General features: G+C 36.3%; 1 protein-coding gene across 1 annotated transcript in view; it reads left to right on the top strand.

Annotated features, from left to right (window-relative positions):
- LOC107662807 (O-acetyl-ADP-ribose deacetylase MACROD2-like) overlaps nucleotides 1-23,885 on the top strand; it is a 443,444-nt gene that overhangs the window by 369,670 nt on the left and 49,889 nt on the right. The window contains exon 7 of the mRNA XM_016452921.1: nucleotides 15,626-15,707. Within this exon, the coding sequence (XP_016308407.1) occupies nucleotides 15,626-15,707 (82 nt within the window). The remainder of the gene's footprint in view (nucleotides 1-15,625; nucleotides 15,708-23,885) is intronic.

The raw sequence follows: 23,885 nt of genomic DNA, 5'->3' as shown, positions 1-23,885 counted from the left end.
TTATAAATAAATAAAAAAATTATTGCACAATATTTTAAAACCAAGTTCAGCCAAGATTTTTACCAGACTACCCATTTTAGGGTTTTTGTAGCAAACACTTCCCTAGAGGGCACCTTAGTTTCATTTTTACAGCGGAGTGTGTCTCACAGGACTCATAAGGTTAGACCATGACCCATTCCTCACTTGGAGAGAGTGCAGAGAGTTTTTTACCGGCACCACTGAAAGCAAACAGAACTTTAATGAAGCACTTAAATTTTAGGGGTCTGATTCTCAATTATATTTTACTTGTAAGTGTTCAGTGGCGACAGTGGAGGCACTGCGAACACGTGATTATTTCAGAGCCGGTATTGTTTGAGCCTCAAGTTGTTCACCCTTGTAAAGCGAGCCACAGTAAAAATGGAGTAATAGATTTAGCCAAGGACACATGAAAAATGAGTCCTGTTTTAATGAGTTTGCTAATACAGGCCGATTGAGTGAAGTGTGATAATGTTGGTTGTACATGACGGGACGTTTCAATGGGAGGCGGTGATGATTAGCGTAATGTTGGGTGAGAGAAGCTTATTGTTCTATTCATCAGATAATATTTGCAAAGTTATACAGACATTTATTTCAAGGTCAGTGTTTAACAAGTTTGTTTGAGTTGAAGGAGGATTTACTACAAACCCTTGATGCTGATAGCGGAATGACCTGTCCCCTGGAACACCCAGCTGCCGAAATCTCTTCTCTGATCTTCGGTCTGGCCTTGAACAGATCTCTGGCTATAACTCCACAGGAGCTTTTGATCGCATTCACCAGATTTCTGGCAAGATTTCAACTAATTCCGCTGGTGAATCTCAGGACCACTTTATGCATCAAATCAGATGCTTCATAATGGCTTGTGGAAACTTCTGACTCCAAATGTTTCCAAAACCTCAAATATTATTGGTGGTTTGATAGAAGCCATATGTAACTCCCAGATTCTTAAAGGTATAGTTCACCTAAAAAAAGAGGAAATTCTGTCATCATTTTCTCACCCTCATGTCATTCCAAACCTGTATGGCTTTCTGTCTTTTATGGAAAACACACACACACACGTGCGCAAAATATTTGATTTCATCAGAATTTTCATTTTTTGATAAACTGTCCCTTTTATAAAAGAGTAGTTTTTTTTGTGCAGAAAATGTACTTTTCATTTCTGCCTCTAAGAAACTTTAAGGACTCCTGTTGATAGAATAATCCTATACAAAACATATCAAGCCCTAATATTTCTTGTTTTAGCAGGAGAGAGGATGAATCTTCCTTTTCATCTTCCAGTGACAGACTTCCATTAAGATAAACTAAATTAAGAAATGTTCCCTATCCAAAGTTTTTTATTCTGAATTTATTTTACTTTCCTATCAGAATGTGTAGAGGCTGCTCATCTATTCAGATTAGAGAGGGAAAATAACAGTCCTCCAAAAGGAAGCGCACAGCTTTGTCATAAATGATTGTGCAAAGTTGAGAGGACAACAGAGCCTCCTCCCACTCTCTCTCACAAACACCCTCTTGACATTTTTTGCTGCGCCTGCAGTGTGGTGCACAGTCAACAAAAAGGTATAAATGTACTTTTCATTTCTGCCTCTAAGAAACTTTAAAGACTCCTGTAGATAGAATAATCCTCCGAGACATCTTTTTAAAACATATCAAGTACTAATATTTCTTGTTTTAGCTGGAGAGAGGATGAATGTTCCTCTTCATCTTCCAGTGACAGACTTCCCTTAAGATAAACTAAATTAAGAAATGTTCCCTATCCAAACTTTTTTATTCAGAATTTATTTTGCTACTTTCCTATCAGAATGTGTAGAGGCTGCTCGTCTATTCAGATTAGAGAGGGAAAATAACAGTCCTCCAAGAGGAAGCGCACAGCTTTGTCATATAAATGATTGTGCGAAGATGAGAGGACAACAGAGCCTCCTCCCACTCTCCCTCACAAACACCCACTTGACATTTATTGCTGCGCCTGCAGTGTGGTCAATTCATGTGTGGAGAGTGGGATTTTGCCCTCAAGGATGTTTCCACACAGGGGAGCTGGAACGAGTTTTAAAGTGCGAGGGGGGGGGGGGGGGGGCTGAAGATGGGTGTGCTGTGATTTCACTATATGGCTGAGATTGTGTCTATGAATATTAATTAGCGCTGGCTGTTGTTGATAGGTAATCTTTCTAGATGGTCCAGTCACTTACCTAATTAATATTGACGAGCCAAACCTTTGCCTTGTACTGTTCATAAATAAATTGATATTGTGTGCAGATGTGCTTGAGTTGTATGGCCTTGCTGATGATCCACGCTATGTTGGCATTGAGATGCAGTATCAAGGCAGTTTTATGCTTGCTCAGATGTTTTTTTCCCACATTGCCTTTTAATATTAATGAATAAATAATCCAGAGATTGAGTTTGTAGTAGTGCTTGTCTCTGAGATGTCAAAACTTAAATGTCAGCTATGTAAAAACAAGATATGATAGAATGAATCAATTATTTATGCAATTACAGTTGTAAACAGATCACGTAATGGCTTTGTCTCTTCATAACGGTTTAGCTTTGAAACGTGATTTGTGATGTTCTTTGTTCATTTCATGAGCACAAATGTACACGACAATTTGATCATTTCATCCTTATACTGTATCTTTCAGAATATACTAATTTAGTATTTTAGTATTATTTATATACCATTGTAGTGTTTATTACTATTTAGATTTAGCTTTTATTTTTATATTTTCAGTTTTCATTTGATTTAAATTTAAGTAACTTTAGAGATTTTACTTTTTTTATTATTATTTCTATATAGCTTTCAATTTTTTATTTATTTTTAGTATTTTTTTTAGTGCTTTAAGTTTTTCATCTAATATTTCTATTTTATATTATTTTAGCTTTTTACATCTGGCTGAGTGAATAGACACCTGGATCTGACATCTGGGGGGGGGTTCTTAGTGCAGGGGGCAAAAAGCACCCTTACCTGTTTGAAACCTACCAGGTGCTAAAACTATAGTGAATTATTGCCTATATCAGAAAGGTGCTTTATTGCAAGCCAAGCCAGACGACAGGAACGTGAGCTAAAACTGGCCCCTCTGGTTTCCAGGGTGCCCGGTTCTCCGGTTGTGCCTATCTGCAGAAGAATCCATATTGGGGAAAGTCTAGTTTTGTATCTCCCTGCTTGGTGGACTAACACTTGTTTTGATCCCTGAATCTTTATAGTCTTTCTTGGATGGTCAGATTACCATATAACAACCTGAGAATCTTTTCCCTTGATAATATTTCAGCAATCATGTCATTTGTGTTTTCTGTGAGCTGCTTAGAATCAGAATTACAGATGACAGATTGCGAATTAATTACTCTTTTGATCTAATCGGTTTGCAAAAAGGTCTGAAATTGTTCACAATTGTTCGGTTTAATTCATTCAGATGCACGCATTTTATTTGATGTAGCAGTTTCTCACACTGCAACAGGATACTCGGTATGTCAGAAAACAAAAAGATCACTGGAGGAGGTGAATATTCATCTACAGTTTATTGTAGAAAACAAAACTTTCAAATGTCTATCACAGATGAAGCAGCTCTCTATTTTGCATACAGCTTGTGAATGTCTCTGTTCTACAAGACAATTTAACAGTATCACAAAAAGTTTGAAAATTTCCACCCCTTTCTCTACAGTAGGTGGTTGTACATGGCTCTGGCCTTTAGCTATTTACGTGCAAGTTCCTTACCTGTAAGAGGACGCACCTCCTGCAGAGGAAGCCCAGCATGACTCCACATAACCGAGAAAAGAAAAAAGGTACAGAGATGTACTGCAAAGGTACAAACGCTACCTCACTCCCTGCAGTTATTCCAGAAGGCAAACTATGTTTAGAACACAGGCGTGCCTGCTGTCGTTTCATCTGCAACCAGCTGAATCTATCTGTGGTGTCGCTGAATGGTGCTTTGCATGCAAGTAACATCTTTTTGGAACAACTGGCCGAAGTCTTAGACCAGTTTCGCCCCTATTGCAACCTACATTTTATACATTGACCTAAAAGATGCAAATGTTGTTCAGCGCAGTAAGCAAAGTTCATTCTTAGTTATCTCCTTTTTAGTATTTCAGTTATAAAATTAATATCTGGACTGGACCATTAAAAGAATTGTACACCCAGAAACTAAAATTTGCTAAAAAATTTACTCACCCTCAGGCCATCCAAGATGTAGATGACTCTACTGTGACGTTTTTATCAGCTGTTTGAACTCTCATTCTGACGGCACCCATTCACTGCAGCGGATTCATTGGTGAGCAAGTGATGTAATGCTAAATTACTTAAAATCTGTTCCAATGAAGAAACAAACTCATGGATCCCAATGGATCATCTGTAGTGAATGGGTGCCGTCAGAATTAGAGTTCAAACTGCCAATAAAAAGGTCACAATAGAGTCATCTACATGTTGTATCACCTGAGAGTAAGTACATTTTCAGCACATTTTTGGGTGAACTCCTCCTTTAAAAATGAATTTGAATTGCCATCAAATATTATGTTAAATAATAATACATTTTCAATCATTTGTGTGTATGTGTTTTTCACAAACAAAGTGGAAGTACTTCACTCCTTCCATATACAGTACATACAATTGAGGACCAATCAGAATGATTTTCTTTTGGATTACATAATAATAACAAATACACATAGCTTATATGTGCCGTATGAATGCTAATGCCAACCTGACCACCAAAATATTTTGCATTCTTGCTGCAGGAACAAAATGACCTTTAAAAGCAGTTTTGAAGTATTTTTTACTAGGGAACGTGAACAAGTGGTGATATATGCTGAGTGAGGGCAGTACGTTATCATTCATGAGAAGAGGTTTGATTAAAATGCAGGGTTATGGGGGCTCTGCTGGACACTCTGTCTGTCTGTCTCTGTTGGAAAATAGAGGGTTGTGTGGCAGCCAGCATGTTGGCAAATGCTATTGTGCATTCAGCTGTCATGTTAGCTGATCATTTGGCATCTTTTTCATCTGACCCCACATCAGAGGGCACTATTAGCATTATTATCTTGTAGAGAAAGAGAGCTGTCGCTGTTGCAAACTCACACAAACATAAACTGACTCTATTTCTCTATCCATTTCTGTCTTTGTGTCTTGCATACAAAATATACAATTACATGCACAATTGTACATACTGTATATCTGAGCAGCACACAGTAGTGGTGCTCCTGAATGAATTATACATTTCTATTATACATCTGGGTTGAACATGTTAAAATGACTATTATATAACTGATGCTAAATGGGTCACCATGGCATTGCAGTCAGCTTGAAATAATATTTTGGTGAAAATTGTATCCTTAATATAAAAGTGTTTTAGAAAAGTGCTAAAAACACCATTTAGCAAATGGCTTTTTACTTCTTTGGGTTAAAGTTAACTGGCTAACAGTGTCAAGCAGGGGATGTATAGTAAATATGCTAACAGTTGAACATTTGCTTACATTTTCTTCATTTAGCTCAATTTTATATGACATTTTATCCTTATTCTTAGAGTAGTTTACAACACTTAACAATTGCTAGTTATGAAAAAAATTCTCCCAGCTCTTTCCCCACAGTCCACCTGAGCGGGGTTATTATGCCCCTGTTCTTTGATCTATAGATCTAGCTGTTCTGTTCAAAAGCAAACCTTTCTGAGCCCATCTCTGAAATGATAATTCAGTTTTAACCATGATTCCAACAACTCCCATCCTCACAATCTCTCTCTTTGAGACATACAAGGTTAAAATAATGTCCGACTGACTGACTACTGCCCGACTCTCTTAAGTAGTTTCTGCCTGTCCTTGTTTTGTTTTATCAATCCGGTGAAAGCATTTGCCCCAGTGGGACTGAGAGTTTGCCATTTTTACATTATGGAATGTGGCGGGAGAAACTAACATTAGAGATTGATTAGCAGTACGAGTGGATGAGCAATGGATTATGGAGAAATGACTGCTGGGAATTTTTCTAAACAATCTACCCTTTGGCATTAAAGTACACAATGTTATTTTTGTTTTGGTAGTGATTACGAATTTTGAATGTCTTTAATTTATATTTGTATTATATCTTCTGAAAGATGTCAAGGTATGTCCTTTTCCTTAATTGTCAGAGCAGTGTTGGGGTTAGTCCCAACAAATAGCAAGTTACATGTTAAAATTACTATCGGATTAATAAAATTAATATCAGAGCTACTTTTTCAAACAGTTTCTGTCACACACACTACTTTTCTATTATATAATTTATGTACCGTTTTAAATTATTTACCTCAGTTTTCTACATTTTGGGAGACATAGAGGAATATTATATTGTATTGTTTATTCTTAATTTATATATTTTAAATTAAATAATTTTTGCCATAATTGGCACATTAGGTTATACAATGAGTTGTTTCTCACAGTTGTTAGAACCTGCTGGTAGATGCTGTAACTACACCACTGTTTTTTTTGGGGGGGGGACAGTGCATGATGACATTGAGTTTTTTTTTCTCTCTCCACTTTTGTTGACATAACTGCATTTTCTTAAATTAAATAATCATTATTTACTAAATTATTTCATAAAAATAAAAAAAAATACTATAATAAAATATTTAAGTTAATTAATTTAAAAATATTTAATACATATTTGAAAATACTTTTATATATATAATCAAAAAATTAGAAGTCATGAACAAAGACATACTTCATACAAATCTAACAAACATACTTTGCTTCGTTTGTGCTAATATTTTCAGTATTAATGACTTCAAATTTCTGGTCTCATCACCGTATCTGTGAATCAGTCAGGAGAGGTATTAATGCGCTGAGGGTATATTTGACCAAGGTTACACAGAGGTTAGCATTAGCCTTAGCTAATCGCCACAGAGCGACATCTTTCACCCCGTTTCTCCACCGTTTGACAAATTGCCTGATGTATGTGTGTTCATTTGTGTGTTTTCATGCATCGTTTAATCTCCTCTGTTTATGCTCCTCTCTCTCTTTAACCACTGGCAGATCTCCAGATATGAGCGCCATTGTGTGTGTGTGTGTGTGTGTGTGTGTTATTTTTGTTTTGGTAGTGATTACGAATTTTGAATGTCTTTAAGTTATATTTGTATTATATCTTCTGAAAGATGTCAAGGTATGTCCTTTTCCTTAATTGTCAGAGCAGTGTTGGGGTTAGTCCCAACAAATAGCAAGTTACATGTTAAAATTACTATCGGATTAATAAAATTAATATCAGAGCTACTTTTTCAAACAGTTTCTGTCACACACACTACTTTTCTATTATATAATTTATGTACCGTTTTAAATTATTTACCTCAGTTTTCTACATTTTGGGAGACATAGAGGAATATTATATTGTATTGTTTATTCTTAATTTATATATTTTAAATTAAATAATTTTTGCCATAATTGGCACATTAGGTTATACAATGAGTTGTTTCTCACAGTTGTTAGAACCTGCTGGTAGATGCTGTAACTACACCACTGTTTTTTTTGGGGGGGGGACAGTGCATGATGACATTGAGTTTTTTTTTCTCTCTCCACTTTTGTTGACATAACTGCATTTTCTTAAATTAAATAATCATTATTTACTAAATTATTTCATAAAAATAAAAAAAAATACTATAATAAAATATTTAAGTTAATTAATTTAAAAATATTTAATACATATTTGAAAATACTTTTATATATATAATCAAAAAATTAGAAGTCATGAACAAAGACATACTTCATACAAATCTAACAAACATACTTTGCTTCGTTTGTGCTAATATTTTCAGTATTAATGACTTCAAATTTCTGGTCTCATCACCGTATCTGTGAATCAGTCAGGAGAGGTATTAATGCGCTGAGGGTATATTTGACCAAGGTTACACAGAGGTTAGCATTAGCCTTAGCTAATCGCCACAGAGCGACATCTTTCACCCCGTTTCTCCACCGTTTGACAAATTGCCTGATGTATGTGTGTTCATTTGTGTGTTTTCATGCATCGTTTAATCTCCTCTGTTTATGCTCCTCTCTCTCTTTAACCACTGGCAGATCTCCAGATATGAGCGCCATTGTGTGTGTGTGTGTGTGTGTGTGTGTGTGTTTCTCTCATGCTTTTCCCAACTCTTTAATTACTGTCCTCTCATGCAGGGCTGGCTCAGGTGTGTGTAATTATGCTGGTAATAAGGCCTGGAAAGTCTCCACCTGCCTCTCTCTGAGCACTCTGGCTCCCCCCCCCACACTGCCTCTCCTCTCTCGCTAGCTCTTTATGCTGACAGACAGGACTCTCGTCATCATTTCCCATCATGCCGTTATGAGCCAGCTTTTTCTTCGTGAACAAAACGGAGCGATGATGCTTGTCCTTTTCCCTCAGTTTCAGTGCCATGACTGTGCGTACAGTGTTGGGATTAGTCAGATTACTGCCATCAAGTAACAGGTAGAAAGTTATGTTAAATTTACACCATAATATCAGAGTTACAAGTAAAGAACATTAATATTTAATTTTACAATTAAAACAATTTATTTCCACAAAGGGGTGTGCAAGTATTGTAGGAGTATATGATGAGCATGATGGGTATTGTAGTTCTATAGATTATGCATCATGCGTATACTGTAAGTGATAGTACAAATTGTTAAAATATTTCAAAATGTTACTGTTTTTGCTGTATTCTGGATCAAATAAATGCAGGCTTTGTTGAGCAGAAGAGAATTCTTTAAAAAACATTAAAAAAATCTTACTGTTCAAAAACTTTTGACTGGTAGTGTATGCTAGCCAATATTTTTTATTAGTTTTTATTAGGCTTTTTTAAATAGTGTTCATATCGATATCGGAATTATACCGTATCGACCGAAATTAAGAAATATATTGTGATGTAAATTTTGGCCATATCGTCCAGCCCTATAGGTTACATAATAGATTGTTTCCCACAATTGTTATTCAATATTTATGTTGCATTTATTTACATTCAAAGGTTTAGGGTCAAGTAAGTTTTTTTATATATGTTTTTGAAAGCAGTCAAATGAAAGAAAGAAGTTATACTCACTAAGGCTGCATTTATTTGATTTACAGTAAAAACAGTATTATTGTGAAATAATTTTACAATTTAAAATAGCTGTTTTTTAATAAAATATATTTTAAAGTTTTAGATTAGTTTTAGTTCATTTTTTTTGCCAAATTTTCAGTGTCACATAGTACTTCAGAAATCATTCTAATATGCTGATTTGATGTTCAAGAACATTTTGTATAGTTGAAAACAGTTGTGCTGCATAATATTATTGTGGAAACCATGATCTTTTTTTTTTATGCATATTTCAAAATAACAGCATTTATTTGAAATAGAATTTTTTGTAACAATGTAAAAGTCTTTACTCTCACTTTTGATCAATTTAATGTATCGCTTCTGAATTTAAGTATTAATAAAAAAAAAAAAAAGGAGGTTTCTTGGTATAGCCTGAGATTAAATGCAAAGTCTTGAAGAACTTGTCCACAGCAATGTAACGCATTACTTCAAGTAAAAAGAAAAAAAAATTATTTATTACTTTTTAAAATGAGTAATGCAATATTGTAATGCTTTGCTTTTAATAGTAATGTTCCTCAGTACTGAGCATATAGAGTTTCAGCTGCACAGCATTCCCATAATGATGACAAATTGCTTACAACCCACTCACACACTATGTGGAGCTACACAGCCTCCTCTTCGCTAGATAATATTCATTATTTGTTGAAAAAGGTACCGCAGTGTTCCAGTAATTACAATTATCGTAAAATACACATCACATCTGCGTCTCATTCATATCTCCTCCTACCTTTAGGCCGATAGACGCAGGTTCAAGAGCTGCGGTGGCCCACCCGTCCCTTTCATTACGCCTGACAGAAACAATAAGAAAATCCAAGCAGAAGAGCGTACGTGCCACAGCTAGTGCGTCAAAGTTTTTCTGGCACAGTCCCCATGTAATTATGAGCCTGGGTGCCTGGCGGTGACAGATCGCTGGTAAGAGGGCCAGCAGAATGTTGTGGCACCTGCTGGGCTCCCCGAGCCTCTGCTTCTGGCTGCAGCCACAATCAAATTACAAGCAACTGTATCAGAGTGAAGAGAATGGATTGAAGCTGTTCCTACCTGGCCAGGTGTTTCCCATCTACTTTAGAATTCCAGTTTTGTTGCTGCTTTGAAAGAAAGATTTATACTCTACTGAAAGGGTTTGGCAATTTTGAAGAGCTGCTTTTATTAAACAGTGACAACAGCAATAAGATACATGATAAAATATACCAATGGTCAATAAATAATTAAATTTATTAATAGTAATAACAATAAACAATTGTTCAGGTAATATATTAACTTGATTGTAGAGTATGTATTGTTGCTGAGCAACATAACATTCAAAGATCATTTTGTTGAGTTTCTCTCATGAACCCAGGTCTCAAAAATATGTATAGCTTCTGTCCTAATTACTTACTTAATTAGTTAATTCATTTCAAATTAGCTCAAATAAACAGTGTGTTGTCCTTACAGGTGAAGTGTGTAACTGTTCAACTACAATAACAGCACCAAATCAAACACACACACTACCATTCAAAAGTTTGGGGTCAGAAAGATTTATTTATTTTTATATTTATATTTAGAAAGGATGCATTAAACTGATCAGAATTTTCTTTTGAACGTTTTATTCATCAAAGAATGTATCGGTTTCCACAAAAATATTAAGCAGCAAAACCGTTTTCAAATGTGATAATAGAAATGTTTCTTGAGCACCAAAGTAGCATATTAGAATAATTTCTGAAGGATAATGTGACACTGAAAACTGGAGTAATGACTGCTGTAATGACTGAAAGCTCAGTTTTTGCATAACAGGAATAAATTACATTTTAATATTCAAATAGAAAACAGTTATTTAAAATTGTAATAATATTTCATAATATTACTGCTTATCTGGGTAAATCATTTCACCACTACTGTATGTTGCTTGGAGAGAAGTGCAGTGGTTAATTTTGCTTTAGCTTTACTAAACTTGACTCTGTATTCATTTCTGTAGTAATGGCACAATCCCTCTCCCTCTCCCTCCCTCTGGCAGTGGTCCTTCAATCAGGGTTGAGTTATGACCAGTCTGGCCTGCACACAGTGATCTCTGCATCCTCATTAGGCCTTCATTAACCCTCTCAAGCTGAGCTTCCACTCAGCTTAGCAGTGGATGTGTTTGAACACCATTCTTCATTTCCCACAATCCCCCGCTGCTCAGCACAGTGTATGGGAACTGTGGTTCAGTGCCGGGCTTTCAGCACATTTACTGTAAAATGACATACAAGGCTCTGGGGACATACATTGACCTATTGTGCTGCACAGACACATTCATGAAGAGAAACTGCTTTTGGATGTGTCAAATGCATGTCATTATTTTGACAAATAATATCCCTTCTGCGATGCCTCTGAAGCTTTTAAAATGAGACTCTTGAAAAGGAATAGAGCCACTTCTATACCTTCATGCCCTTGTGTTCGCCTGAGGATATCTGTAATATAGATATAGAAATATCCTCAGCAGGTTAAAAAAAATGAGGTAATAATGTTTCAGAACTGGTTTTTGATCTCAGATCTCAAATTAAAAGTCATATCTGGTATGTTGGTGGCTGCCATATTAAGTTTGGGACTCTGGGAGGCTGATGTGATAAAAGTGATCATATGATCGGCGTTAGTCCCACAGTAGCAGTTCACTGTAAGTGTGTGTGTCCATGCCCAGAGAAAACTGGAGCAATGGTAAACTTGCATTAATTCACCAAGGATAGTTTTACATTAAATAATTAATGTTTAGGAGACCTGACTAAACAAGTGAGCAAACAATCTCCAGTGAGTCTCATAACCAAATGAACAAATGAATTAATATGTTAATGAGTTAAATAGGTCTATATTTCAGCAAAATTCCCCCACCACAGTACTTTTATACTTAAAGTTATACACATAGTTATATACAAACACACACAGCATCTACAGAGAGCAATGTCAAATATATGTTCATATCCATAAAATGATGCACACTAGGGTTGTGACGTGAGGAAATTTTCCCACCGGTTAATCGACGTGCAGCTCGACTCACTCTCCTCACTGGAGAAATGAAATCTGATCTGTGATGCGACTGTCGTTCGGCACGCTGCCGCGTTCAGTTTTTAATTGTAGCATCTGTTCTTTTACTGAACTAAATGATTTTTATTTCTATAAAAAATCAAAACGACGGTGGGGGTCGGTGCCGCGGTGGGCAAGTGACGTAACCAGTGTTGCGGCTTAACACCGGTATCACCGTCAGCACCGTCTATCGCGGCAAGCCTAATGCACACATATATAAATTAAAGTATATATTTATGTACTGTGTGTGTGTGTGTACATTTAGATTTAGTATTTTAGACATGCATTCATGTTTATATTACTACCTGTATAATTAAACCTGTAAAATAATAAAATACTATATATCAGTAAGTATAGTATTGATTATTTGTATTAATTTATATCATATATTGGGATCCAAGACTAATAGTTTGGATTGCACACTCTCTTTCACATCCTTTCTTCATCCCTCTATTAATTTATCCTTTATTTTACCATTGGACATCTATACTCTGGGGCCGTTTGGATATAAATAGCATAAGGTGGAAACAGAAAGTTCTCTCCATCTCTCCTCTATCTCTCCTAAAGTCTAGGTGCCCCAACTCTCTGAACATAACATCTGAAAAGGTGCGGACGACCTCTTCTATCAGGACCGCTCACCTTTCTATTCACTCTCTGTCTTAGGGATGAGTGAGAGAGAAAGAGACTCAGATGTAATGATCTAAATAAATGCAGAAGAGTACCTAGCAGGAAATGCTTCTGCCATGTATTTGCTAACATGGTGGTTCTCAACTAGTGGGATGCAAAAATGGGTCGCAGGTTTGTTCTGAAAAAAGAAAATGCTAAATGCAACTAATAATGTATTCATGTATAGTTATGATGGTGAATAACTAGATTTAGACTATTTGTCCAATCAAACAACATTATTTTGCTGCAAATTCATGTCATTTTTTAGATGCTAGCAAAATTAGACAGATGCTTTCATGAACAGGTTGCATGACAATCCCTCGTCCTAAAAGCCAAGAGTAAAATTACAAGGTCAAAGAAAATATGAACCAAACTAAATTAAAAACAGTTCATTTTTTCATGTTAAGGTCATTTTTGTTTACTTGGTGCGATAAAGAAAAAAGTTTATACTGTATTGGATCACAAAATCTGGATCCTGTAAGAAAACCAGTTGAGAACAATTGGCTTATTGACATTCTAGATTCTTCTTCTTTGTTCTCAATGGGCATTTAGGTTTTTGAGAGAGGCGCAGAGATTCCTGTGGTTGTGTTGTCCCCCTTTTGTGTCCTGGCCCTTGGTCTTTATAGCCATCTTAAAGATGTCTCTGTTCTGAGTTGAAAGGATGAAGAGGTGAAAAAAGTGAGCAGGACCATTTTTTCTCTCTCTCTTTATGACCAGGACTCCCCCGGAGACATTCTCCCGCACAAAAATAAAAATGTTACTAGTCTCAAGTCAAGTCTTAATATTTACTCCAAAGGGCAGGCCATAAACTATTAATAGACAGCTGTCTGTCTGCACAAGGCTGTGAGGGAGAATGATTTTATATTGAATCCTCATGTGGTTTGCCAGTAAAGGGGAGAAGAGGTGGTCCGGTCTCTCGCCATCCCGCTGGGAGTCCTGCTTTATCTCCCTCTCCATCCACCGCCAGACGAGACGAGAAAGGCCATTACAAGGCTGTCTGGGAATATTGCAATATTCAGCAGGGCGATTATCTGACGTCTCCCTGGGAGGCACATTTCCTCCGTGGAGGGAGAGAGAGGCGTACCTGTAGCTTAGAGGGAGAGAGTGAGGCTGATAAGGACCCTTAGAGTTGACAGAGAGGAAGTATCACCTTTCTTGGTTTTAAAGGAGGTCTTTCAGGGCAGGAATGAATATTTATATGAGGACTCAAAATCTACAGGTGGTCGCCACAGCAGTTTAGAACCTGTAATGCTTCTGTTTCGCATTTTTCTAACTTCTAATATAGTTTCTTTTATATAAAAAAAAATCATTTTATCAGCATAGCTATTTGAGTTGAAGTTGAATTGAACTTAAAGAGATGCATTTCTAAATTTCTTAGTATCATCTGAAGGTCTGTACAAAGGGGTTCGCAAATTTAGTTATGATCAGTGAAGAAAAGTGCAGGATCTTCATTCCTTATTCATTTTACATTTCTTTATGTAAATAAATTCACAATCCTAAACCTTTCTGTTTATTTTCAGGTTTAAGTGACATTTCGAATTCTAGACTTTCAGTGTGGCCTTTTGAACCCCGCTGAACAGAATATGCAAATATGAAGGAAATGTTTGCTATTTAAACATTTGCTGAATATTTGATTTTAGTAATACAGTGTATTCCCTACAGGTTGACGGCAATCTTGCTTTGTGTTGTTTTATACTCTTGTTCACATGAGCTCTTTGTTTTGGGAACATGGGAAGAATCAAAAGAGGGTTTTGTATGTATTGAGATTCCTGTTGTACTAGTGTAATCATAGAGATCTTAAGCAGGATGGCCGGTCTGGGTGGTCCGCAAAGGAAGGAGATGGACTTGAATATGGGATCCAGTCTCCGCAGTGATAAGGGCGTGCTGGGAGGTTTTGTGTTTTTTTGTTTTAATTTCAATCTTGATGTTCTGCTCTTAAGTGACATTGTTATTCTGGTGAGCTGTGGTTAGAGATGACTAGAAGTTTGATCTTAAGTGGAGGAAGTGAAGTGTTGAGGTGAATGATAATGTGTTCTCTTCTTTTGTATGTATTTATTGTACCACTTATCTTGATCATGCTTTTGATTTAATACAAATAGGCTGTCCCATAATGCAGTTCACTCAGCTTGACCTTTTATTTCCAGTGTGATTCTACCTGTTAAGACATTTTTATTTAAATTAGGTTGTACATGCAAAAATACACTTTATTTATGTCCAAAACAACAATCACTGATTTAAACATGAACAAATGTGGCAACAATGTAGCATGCTACTGTATTTTAGTATTGCATAATGCACACTTTTTATATGTCTTCTTTAAAGTAGTATTATATTTAAAAAAAAAACACTAGTGTTCAGTTACAAACCTAGTCATATATATTTTTTTTAATTGTCCATAGTTTTTAATTCATTAATAATTGGCTTGACAATTTTCTGTGTTGTTAGTCAAAACATCTTCACTGAATAAATACAATTAATATATTTATGATATTCCAGAAAATGCTTTTTTTCCCCCCTAGCAACTCTGCAAAATGTTCTGCAGATTTCCAATTTGGAACATTCATAAAATTCTACAAATGTGATAAATGTTTTAGTTATTTTGATGATTGTTGCTCTGTGCATATTGATAGTTTGCCAAAATTGTTTCAATAAATAAACTTTTTATTACTGTTTTAGACTTATTTGGATTTTCAACAAAGTAAGAAAAGTATCTAAAAATGCCTCAGTGTGTCATAAATGAGTCCCCTGAGCTCTAGTTATGACAGGTTTGAGTACTGGTACTTTCATATTTATTAATAGTGTTGCCCCTAGCCATGTGTTTACCCAGAGATGCATTGATCCAGGTTTCCATTATGCTAAATGCCTCTTTTCTGCTCTTTCTGCAGATCGACCGTGTCATATTCTGCGTCTTTCTGGAGACAGATTATGAGATTTACAAGAGGAAGATGTCAGATTTCTTCTCCCCAGGTACTGTATCTTCTTATTGGAATCTAACTTCATTTTATTTGTTGGTTGTAACACCCACTCAGCTCAAAGCTTGTTACTTGGGTATCAGGCAGAATTCACAATGTCAGGCGTCTGACTGTTTATATTTTGTTGTCAAAGTGCACAAATTCAGCACAGCAGGCAGTGATTGGATTCCACATAACCAAATCCTGTTTATGGTAATGTACCGCCCAGGTTGGATTATTTAAACTGAAAATTATTTCACCCCACCTTGATCATACAATGCAATCAGGATAACCGCAGTCAGACTCTCTTCCAATTAAAGGGCTGTTATGTCATCATGTGCTCATTTACTGTCATAATTTATATGTTGTTCCAAACTTAGACAATTTCCTTTCTTCTGTACAATACAAAAGTAAAATGCTGAAGACTGTGGTCACTTTTTTCAATTGTTTTGTTGGGTAACGCTTTACAATAAGGTTTCATTTCTTAACATTAGTTAACTTTATTAATTATCATGAAATAACAATCAAAAATACTTCTAAAGCATTTATTAATTTTAGTTAATGTTAATTTCTGCATTTACTATTACATTTTTAAAATCAAGAGCTGTATCTGTTAACATCAGTTAAAACACTGTGAACTAACATTGGACAATTATATTTTATTAACATTAACGAAGTTTGATAAATGCGGTAAAAAATATATTGCTTTGTCAGTTTATGTGAGCTAATGGAATGAGACATTATTGTAAAATGTTACCATTTGATGTAAATATAGAAAAACTTTCATACTTCAAAAAAAGGTTGAAAAGCATCATAAAAGACACATGTAGGTTATTCCCTGAAATGTTTGGCATTTCCTTGTTGTGTTCATAAAGAAGTAAATATGTCTGATTAATGCACAAATTGCTCTTGTGAGTTGGATCTTTTCAATGAATCATGATCTGGTTCACAAAACTAGCATGCATGATTTGTTCATCGTCACTCAGTTGGTTACAACAGTTAGCAACTCACTAGAGGGGTCAGTTATCACTTAAATTTCGGTCTGTTTCTCATTCAAAAGACCTGAATTATAGTGCACGAGTTTTATGCTGCATTTGCATCAGGTCTGGACTGGGACAAAAAAATCAGCCCTGGCATTTTTGGTCCAAACTGCCCACCACTTTAAGGATCGGTCCAGTCATATATATGCAGTGTCATTCAAAATATACCAAAAAAATATTCAAAGTTATGACTGTTTGAGGAAACTAACCAGTAGGCTGTCTGCAAAGGAGTAGGGATGCACCGATCATGATTTTTCATGCAATTCTGATTGCTGATTTTTTATTTCTTTAAGCTAGAGACAGTATATACATATATTGTATTGGCCCCAAAGCGCATCAGCCCACTGGGAAAATGCCCCGTATGCCAGATGGCCAGTTCACCCCTGATTTGCAGTATGAAATCTTCAGTCTTCATTCATTATAATTGCATGGAAAAGAGTGACCAGCATAGTTTTCAGAATCTCCTAAAGTCATACAAGTTTGGAGCGACATAAGGATAAGAAAACAATGGAATTTTTTTTGTGTAATTGCTCAAATAATTTCAGAAAGTTTCCCAGAATCAATATTGCTCTGTCGGGCAAACAGTGTAATGTTGAAGCCGCCACAGGGGAAATCAACCTGCAAATGGCTTACTTTTAGCACATTAAGCCAGGTTAGGAGAAAGCATTTTAACATTGAAAAAAACATAGACACCATGTTTAAAGAATACATAAAATATTACATATATAAAAGACCCACAATATATATACTGAGAGGAAAGGAGAGAAATAGGATAAGCTTTGTGCATTGGAACGTGTCTGCATCTCACGGCTCATTGCATTTGCGTCTAAGTTTGTAACCAGCCGCCTTTCAGTGATTTTTGGTGTTTCCACAAACTCAATTCGTAACTAAACTCTTAGGCTCCTATAACATCTTGCTTTTCCTTGCTGCCTGAGAATCCCAGGAAATACTCTAGTGTATGAGTTTAACAGGTGTGGAGCATTTTGACTTCTAGTATTTCACAGTACAGATTGCTTGTTTCTGAAGCTCAATCGTTGTAGCCCGGAGGTCCATATGTAGAGCATGACTCAAAGGGGCTTTACTTCTGTCAACACCCTCAGTGATCCTGAGCCTCAACGGCAAACCCCAGATGTCGGAGGCACGCAGGACGGCACCTCCTCAGTGGCATTCCACCTCACACTTTTGCTTGTCTGTTTCTGGTTGGATCATGTGGTCTCTGGTTCTGGCTTTGGTTTATGTAAAGATGAACTGTTGTGTGTTGGAACTTTAGAAGTCGGTTCCTCGGTTTTCACTTTCTTTGTCTTACACTTTGGCCTTCTGTCAATGTCAATATGACTGTTTTGCTTTCACCCAATCCCTCACTTTGCCTCTCTTTCTTTTTTTTTTTACTCCCTCTCCCGCCTTATGAGACATGGCACTAGCTAGTTCCATGGGAACTTGTCTATTGTGTGCCCTTGTAGCATTTCTCTCTCTTTAAAGGCCAAGTCTCTCTCAGGGAAGGCTCTTTTCAGTCTCCCTGAGCACTAAACAAAAATATGATGTGAGTGCAGGCCTCACCAGAGCCCTTTTGGACCTTCCCAAGTGTTCTGCTGTCTTGCTCTGCCTGAAGCTCGCTGCACTTTCATGACAAGACCCCCTGGAGGTTTCCAAATGAGCCGCTGCCTGGAGGTTCGTCATTTGTATGGACACGCACACACACACACAAACAAACAGAGGAATGGTGAATGCACAGTACCGAGAGAATAATATAATCCACCATTTCCTCCCCTCAAACACACACTAGGACTCGTAGACCGGGCGGAATAATAAGTGTTACTTATTATAAGTGACACTCACTCTTTCCCTACTCGCTGAATGTTTTGTTTCTGTCATGTTCCTTTCACACACATACACACTCTTTTCCTCTTCCAGGTCTTGCTGAAAGATAGAACTCACCGGAGAATTTGTAATTATATCAGCCAGGTCCTTGTTCCCCAGGTGTGTCTCTTTGTATTATGTTTAGAAACGAGATGGCGGAGACGCTACTCTCTTAGTTTACAACCAATCAGTATGAGCCAGTCACCTCACTTCAGCTTTCTCCGAATTCTCGCTCGCACTTGATTTTTTACTTGGACCTGACTGAAGTCTTAATCCAGTACTAGTATAAATTATTTTGGTACAAAATGCTTTATCATAAATTTGAAGGGACCATATTATATATATTTTGCAGTATGTGAGGGCTTTTTTCCACTAAGGCCCTTTCATATGACTTGCATCATGGCTTTGCGCCACATGAAAAGCCATCAATCAGGCTTTTTTTGTTACTGTGTAGCAAAAAAGCAGGAGCTACACAGAAAATAGTGAATGAGTTTTTTGATACATCATGCAAAGTTTTTTATTGGCTGTGCTTCAAAAGGTCAGTGGCAAATGTGACGTAGACATGAGTCATGTAAAAGGGTCTTTATAATGTTAGTACAATAATAATTTAGGTCTGCATGGCCTAAATACTAAATAACTGTTGATATGCAAACATGAGCAGTGAAAGGGCTGCACAATTTGGGGATTTTTATTTTTTTCTGATCAACATAAACTCAGCACACCTGAAACGACGATAGGTGCATGGGAACAAAATCAAACAAACAAACTTGAATCAAAAATAAGTAACGAACCTGCACACTATCAATACTTGCTAATTCTTAAACTTTATTTATCACACGCAATGTTTCGGTCCACCGACCTTCATCAGGCAAATGTATAGAATTAAATATCACGTGTGCTTCAACCCATGTTGTATACCTTATTCGATGTCCATGTGGACTTTGTTATGTGGGAAAAACATCTCGACAATTAAAACAAAGGATCAGTGAACACAAGAGCTCTGTTAGGAGAAAAGATGTCATATCCAGTTGCTGCACATTTCATTTCTTTTAATCATGATGTGTCTGCTCTACGTTTCTTGGGAATTAAAAAGGTGTCTGTCACACCAAGAGGTGGTGATATCGATACCCTTTTATTAAGACGAGAACTGTTCTGGATTGTAACATTGCAAACTTTATCACCCTTAGGGTTAAATGATGAGGCATTATTCAATATAATGTTGTAAAGTGTGTTTGCTGTATATCTAAGTGTCAGTTTGATTAAAAACAAGGGGATGATATTAAAACCTTGTTAAGATGTGCGTTTTCTGATAACCTATTGTGATTTTATAAACATAATTATTTTTGTATGTGTGAATAATGATATATTTTTCATTGGGGATGTTGTCAAGTGTATTCTATTGTATGCTTGAGCCATTAGTATCTATTATGTATGTGTTTGTGATTAGTCCACATATGATTGTCTATTATACTCATTGGTTGGGAGAGTATATAATTATGTCGTGTTTTTAATTCTATACATTTGCCTGATGAAGGTCGGTGTACCGAAACGTTGCGCGTGATAAATAAAGTTTAAGAATTAGCAAGTATTGATAGTGTGCGGGTTCGTTACTTATTTTTGATTCAACTATTTTTTTCAGATAAAAATTGCCATTGTGATTTAAAAAATAAAAGCTCCAGGTTTTATTATTATTATTATTAATAATAAACAAAAAAATGAATATTATTATTGTAATATTTCACTGTAAAAAAAAAAAGTTTTAAGAAAAATAAAATAATAATTTTATTTCCAAGTTAAACTTTTAATATAATATTTATGGCTGTCTTAATTTCTTAATTTTCAAAACACTGAACCATTAAGCTTGTATTTTGGTGTAAAACCACAGAGAGCACTAAAATCTTCTGTTTGGTTAACAACAGCTGATTTATAAGCACTTCTGATTACAAGTTTAATAAGATGGTTGCCACATTTTTTGTTCCCAAATTAACGTTATAAGCGACCTTAACTCACAACATGTGCAGAGATGAGTTTGTATGCATGCCGGTACAGAACACAATGTTGTGCTTTACTTTTGATTAATCATGCAGTTCAACATTACAACCCTTTCCTGTTTCTTATTTTGAATAAATGGTGTGGTTAGGAAACTTTTCCTTGCATGCTCTTTTGACTTTCATGTACTGTTTTCTATTATATGACCTCTTTAAAAGGAATCTCAATAGTAATGCTACAATGTAAAGAGTAATTCATAAAGTCTGGGCTTTTAAAGAGTTTGAGAGGTCAAGTTAATAGTTCTAAAGTCACACAAATGGTTTTATCATTAAAACACGGGTCGAGGAGGCAGAGACAAGCACTGATTAATAAACAGAGAGAGTGGTCTGACAGGGTCGGAGGTCAGCGATACAGAGAAAGGGTCATCTGCAGTAATTGCAAACATTTAGCGTGTTTCGTGATCGTGAGTCTTGAATTTTATTTCAACATTGTTATTTTTACCATTAAGCTCTCTTATCCACCACAGAAATAGTTTTTCTCATTTTCAATCAAACTTTAATGTAATTAAAGTAGTTGTTCGTCTTATTCTGTATTTTATACAGTATTTAAATAGCTTTTTCCGCAACGGTATCTGTTTTTGATGTGAGAACCGTTTTGAGTGACATATGGAGTTATTATCTGTAGTGAAGCATGCTCGTCTTTCTCACTGTTCAGCAAGCAACATCATTTGTGTTTTCTTAGCTACATCATTAGCATGTTTCTCTGACTGCATATTAGATATTGATTGACGCAGGAGGAGCGGGTAAGGAGAGAACATTCCAGAAGAGCGAAATTATCATGAGGATGGTATATTGGGGCGAATCGTTGTGGAGTGAGGGTTGAAGTGCTTTTTAGATGGAGAGAGAAAGACAATATGACTGAATTAGCTCTGCTGGTGTCCCTGATAGCGCCAGTTGTAAAATGTGCGAAAATAACAAGGGCCTGACAGCTCGATCCCAACACCTCATCATCATCATCATCACCATGGGAAACCTGCGTGCCAAGAGCTGCGGAAGAGACGTGCTCATTTTAACTGAGCTTTAAAGCTGCACTCGCATCTTGCGCTGCGGCTACTCTCTGGCACGCCGCATACAATTACTCCCTCTCTCTCTTTCTCACCTCACTTACTCATGTATTCATGCAAGCCCTCGTCTGCTTTTGCGTCTATACAACTGGAAAGAAAAATTGTCTTGTCCTGCTTGCTAAACAAGAGGGAAGTTACTGTGGTATTGTCACTTTGCAAAACAGTTTGCCATGTATTATTCTAAATGCTTTTGTTTGTGTTTATGTGTACCTGTTGGGTTTGTGTGTTCTTTTAATCTCTTCCTATGCAGCCTTAAAAATGTCTGACAACTGGCAAATAGAAAGGAATAGTGCCGGGACAAGCAAACAGGACATTTGCATATGGCAAATTGTCTCGTCAGTGTATGCCTCCCAACCAGCTGTAATGTGCAACACAAGTATTTTAAAGCCTTATTTGTTTGCATTATATTGTTATATATTTATCTCCAAGAAATACCATTCAGAAACTCTGAAAGTAGGTTAAGAGTAGGCAGTAAAAATAAGTTAAAGGATTAACACAATATTTTTTTTTTAAAAAGTCGTCGTTTTTATAAGATATTCTGAATATTGTTTTAATGATTTTTGTTTTAAATGTTTAGATGTTTTAGTTTTCCATACAATGAAAGTCAGTAGTGTCCACACAATGGTGTCCAATGTTTTGACTTTTTCAAAATATCGTACTTTGTGTTACGCAAAAGAAAGTCATACAGTCAGAAAGACCTAGATGTAGTTAGCTGGTTTATTCTTATCCAGAGATCTTAATATGACTGCAGTAGACAGGGCTCCAGACTAACATTGGCACCAGTGGCACCAGCGCCACTAAGTTCTACAGATGGTGGCGCCAGGAGCAGATTTGGTAGCGCTGGGGGTGGTCTGCGGGAGTATTAAAAGATAGATCATTTAATCTTAAAATTACTATTGTTTTGCACTAATAAGTACTAATAATATTACATGTTCATTTCTTGTTTATTTTTCTTTTGTTTATTGTTTATACAGATTTGACAGTAAAGCACTAAGCTTGAGTTAAGCTTACTGTTATTAACAACAGTATATTTTATAATAGTGATTTTATCATTTCAAAATATAGAGAAAAAGTGCCGTCTACTGGTTATTATTGTGATCTGATGTATTTTTTTTTATTTATTTATTTTTTTTACATAAGTGTTTGTTTACCACAAAGTATATTTTGGTCATCCCATTAAAAATACCATTCAAACTGGATAATTTTAGAGCTTTAAAGAGCTGGAAATAGTTGTGTGAAATGCTTGAAAGTCATTGAAAAGTGCTTGAATTTCTCTCTCAAACCACAACACCATGCTAACAGTTAGCGTTACCGCTTCTGGTTTCCTGACCTATGTCAGCGCTGTTTATAACAGAGAATTCTGTGCAGAATTTGAATGATTCTCACTAGATCTCACAGCAACCTTATCATTGTGTGACGAATTCAAACGCTTCTCACTGGATCTCGCAGCACTGTTGCATCTGTGCAGTAACAGTGTTGCGAAATCAACTTTGGCTCCTGAGTAAAGCTGTTCTGAGCTCGGATAAACTGATAAACGGTCCGCGCTGCGCAGCTGAAATGTAGCGCGGTTTAGTTTCGCTTTCGTTTCGTTTGCCGTTTGATGTTTCTCAAATGCAACAGAAATGGCAGCGCGTATGAGTTGGACAACGCTGTGGTCGCGCCAGTGCGACCGCTCACCAAAATGAGTCGCACCGGCAGAAAAAATGGTCGCAGTCTGGAGCCCTGGTAGAGTATTATATTTATCGTGCTTGCTGACACAAGCATCACTATTACTCATACACAGGGCTGGGGCTCTTCAGAACCCCTCTTTCTGGTGTATAACTTGCACATTTGTGCTATGAATATTAATTATTCCTTAAACTGTTTTGTGGTTTGTGGCAGTGGGTAAATTTTCTTTAGAAAATCTATCTTTATCGCTTTGCTTGCTTGTTCCTCATAAATAACACCCAATTTACTGTTCATTTCTTTAGCACACACTTGATTCTATTGTTTGTTAAAGGGGTCATATGATGCAATTTCAATTTTTCCTTTCTCTTTGGAGTGTTACAAGTTCTTGGTGCATAAACGAGATCTGTAAAGTTGCAAAGACTAAAGTCTCAAATCCAAAGAGATATTCTTTATAAAAGTTAAGAGTCAGCCATGCCTACCTAAAACGGCTTGTTCTAACATGCCCCCACATGTCTAC

Source organism: Sinocyclocheilus anshuiensis, unplaced genomic scaffold (assembly GCF_001515605.1).
Source record: "Sinocyclocheilus anshuiensis isolate Anshui unplaced genomic scaffold, SAMN03320099.WGS_v1.1 scaffold1164, whole genome shotgun sequence".
Taxonomy (NCBI): domain Eukaryota; kingdom Metazoa; phylum Chordata; class Actinopteri; order Cypriniformes; family Cyprinidae; genus Sinocyclocheilus; species Sinocyclocheilus anshuiensis.
Note: the sequence above shows the minus strand (reverse complement) of the source record. Positions and strands in the feature narration are given on the sequence as shown.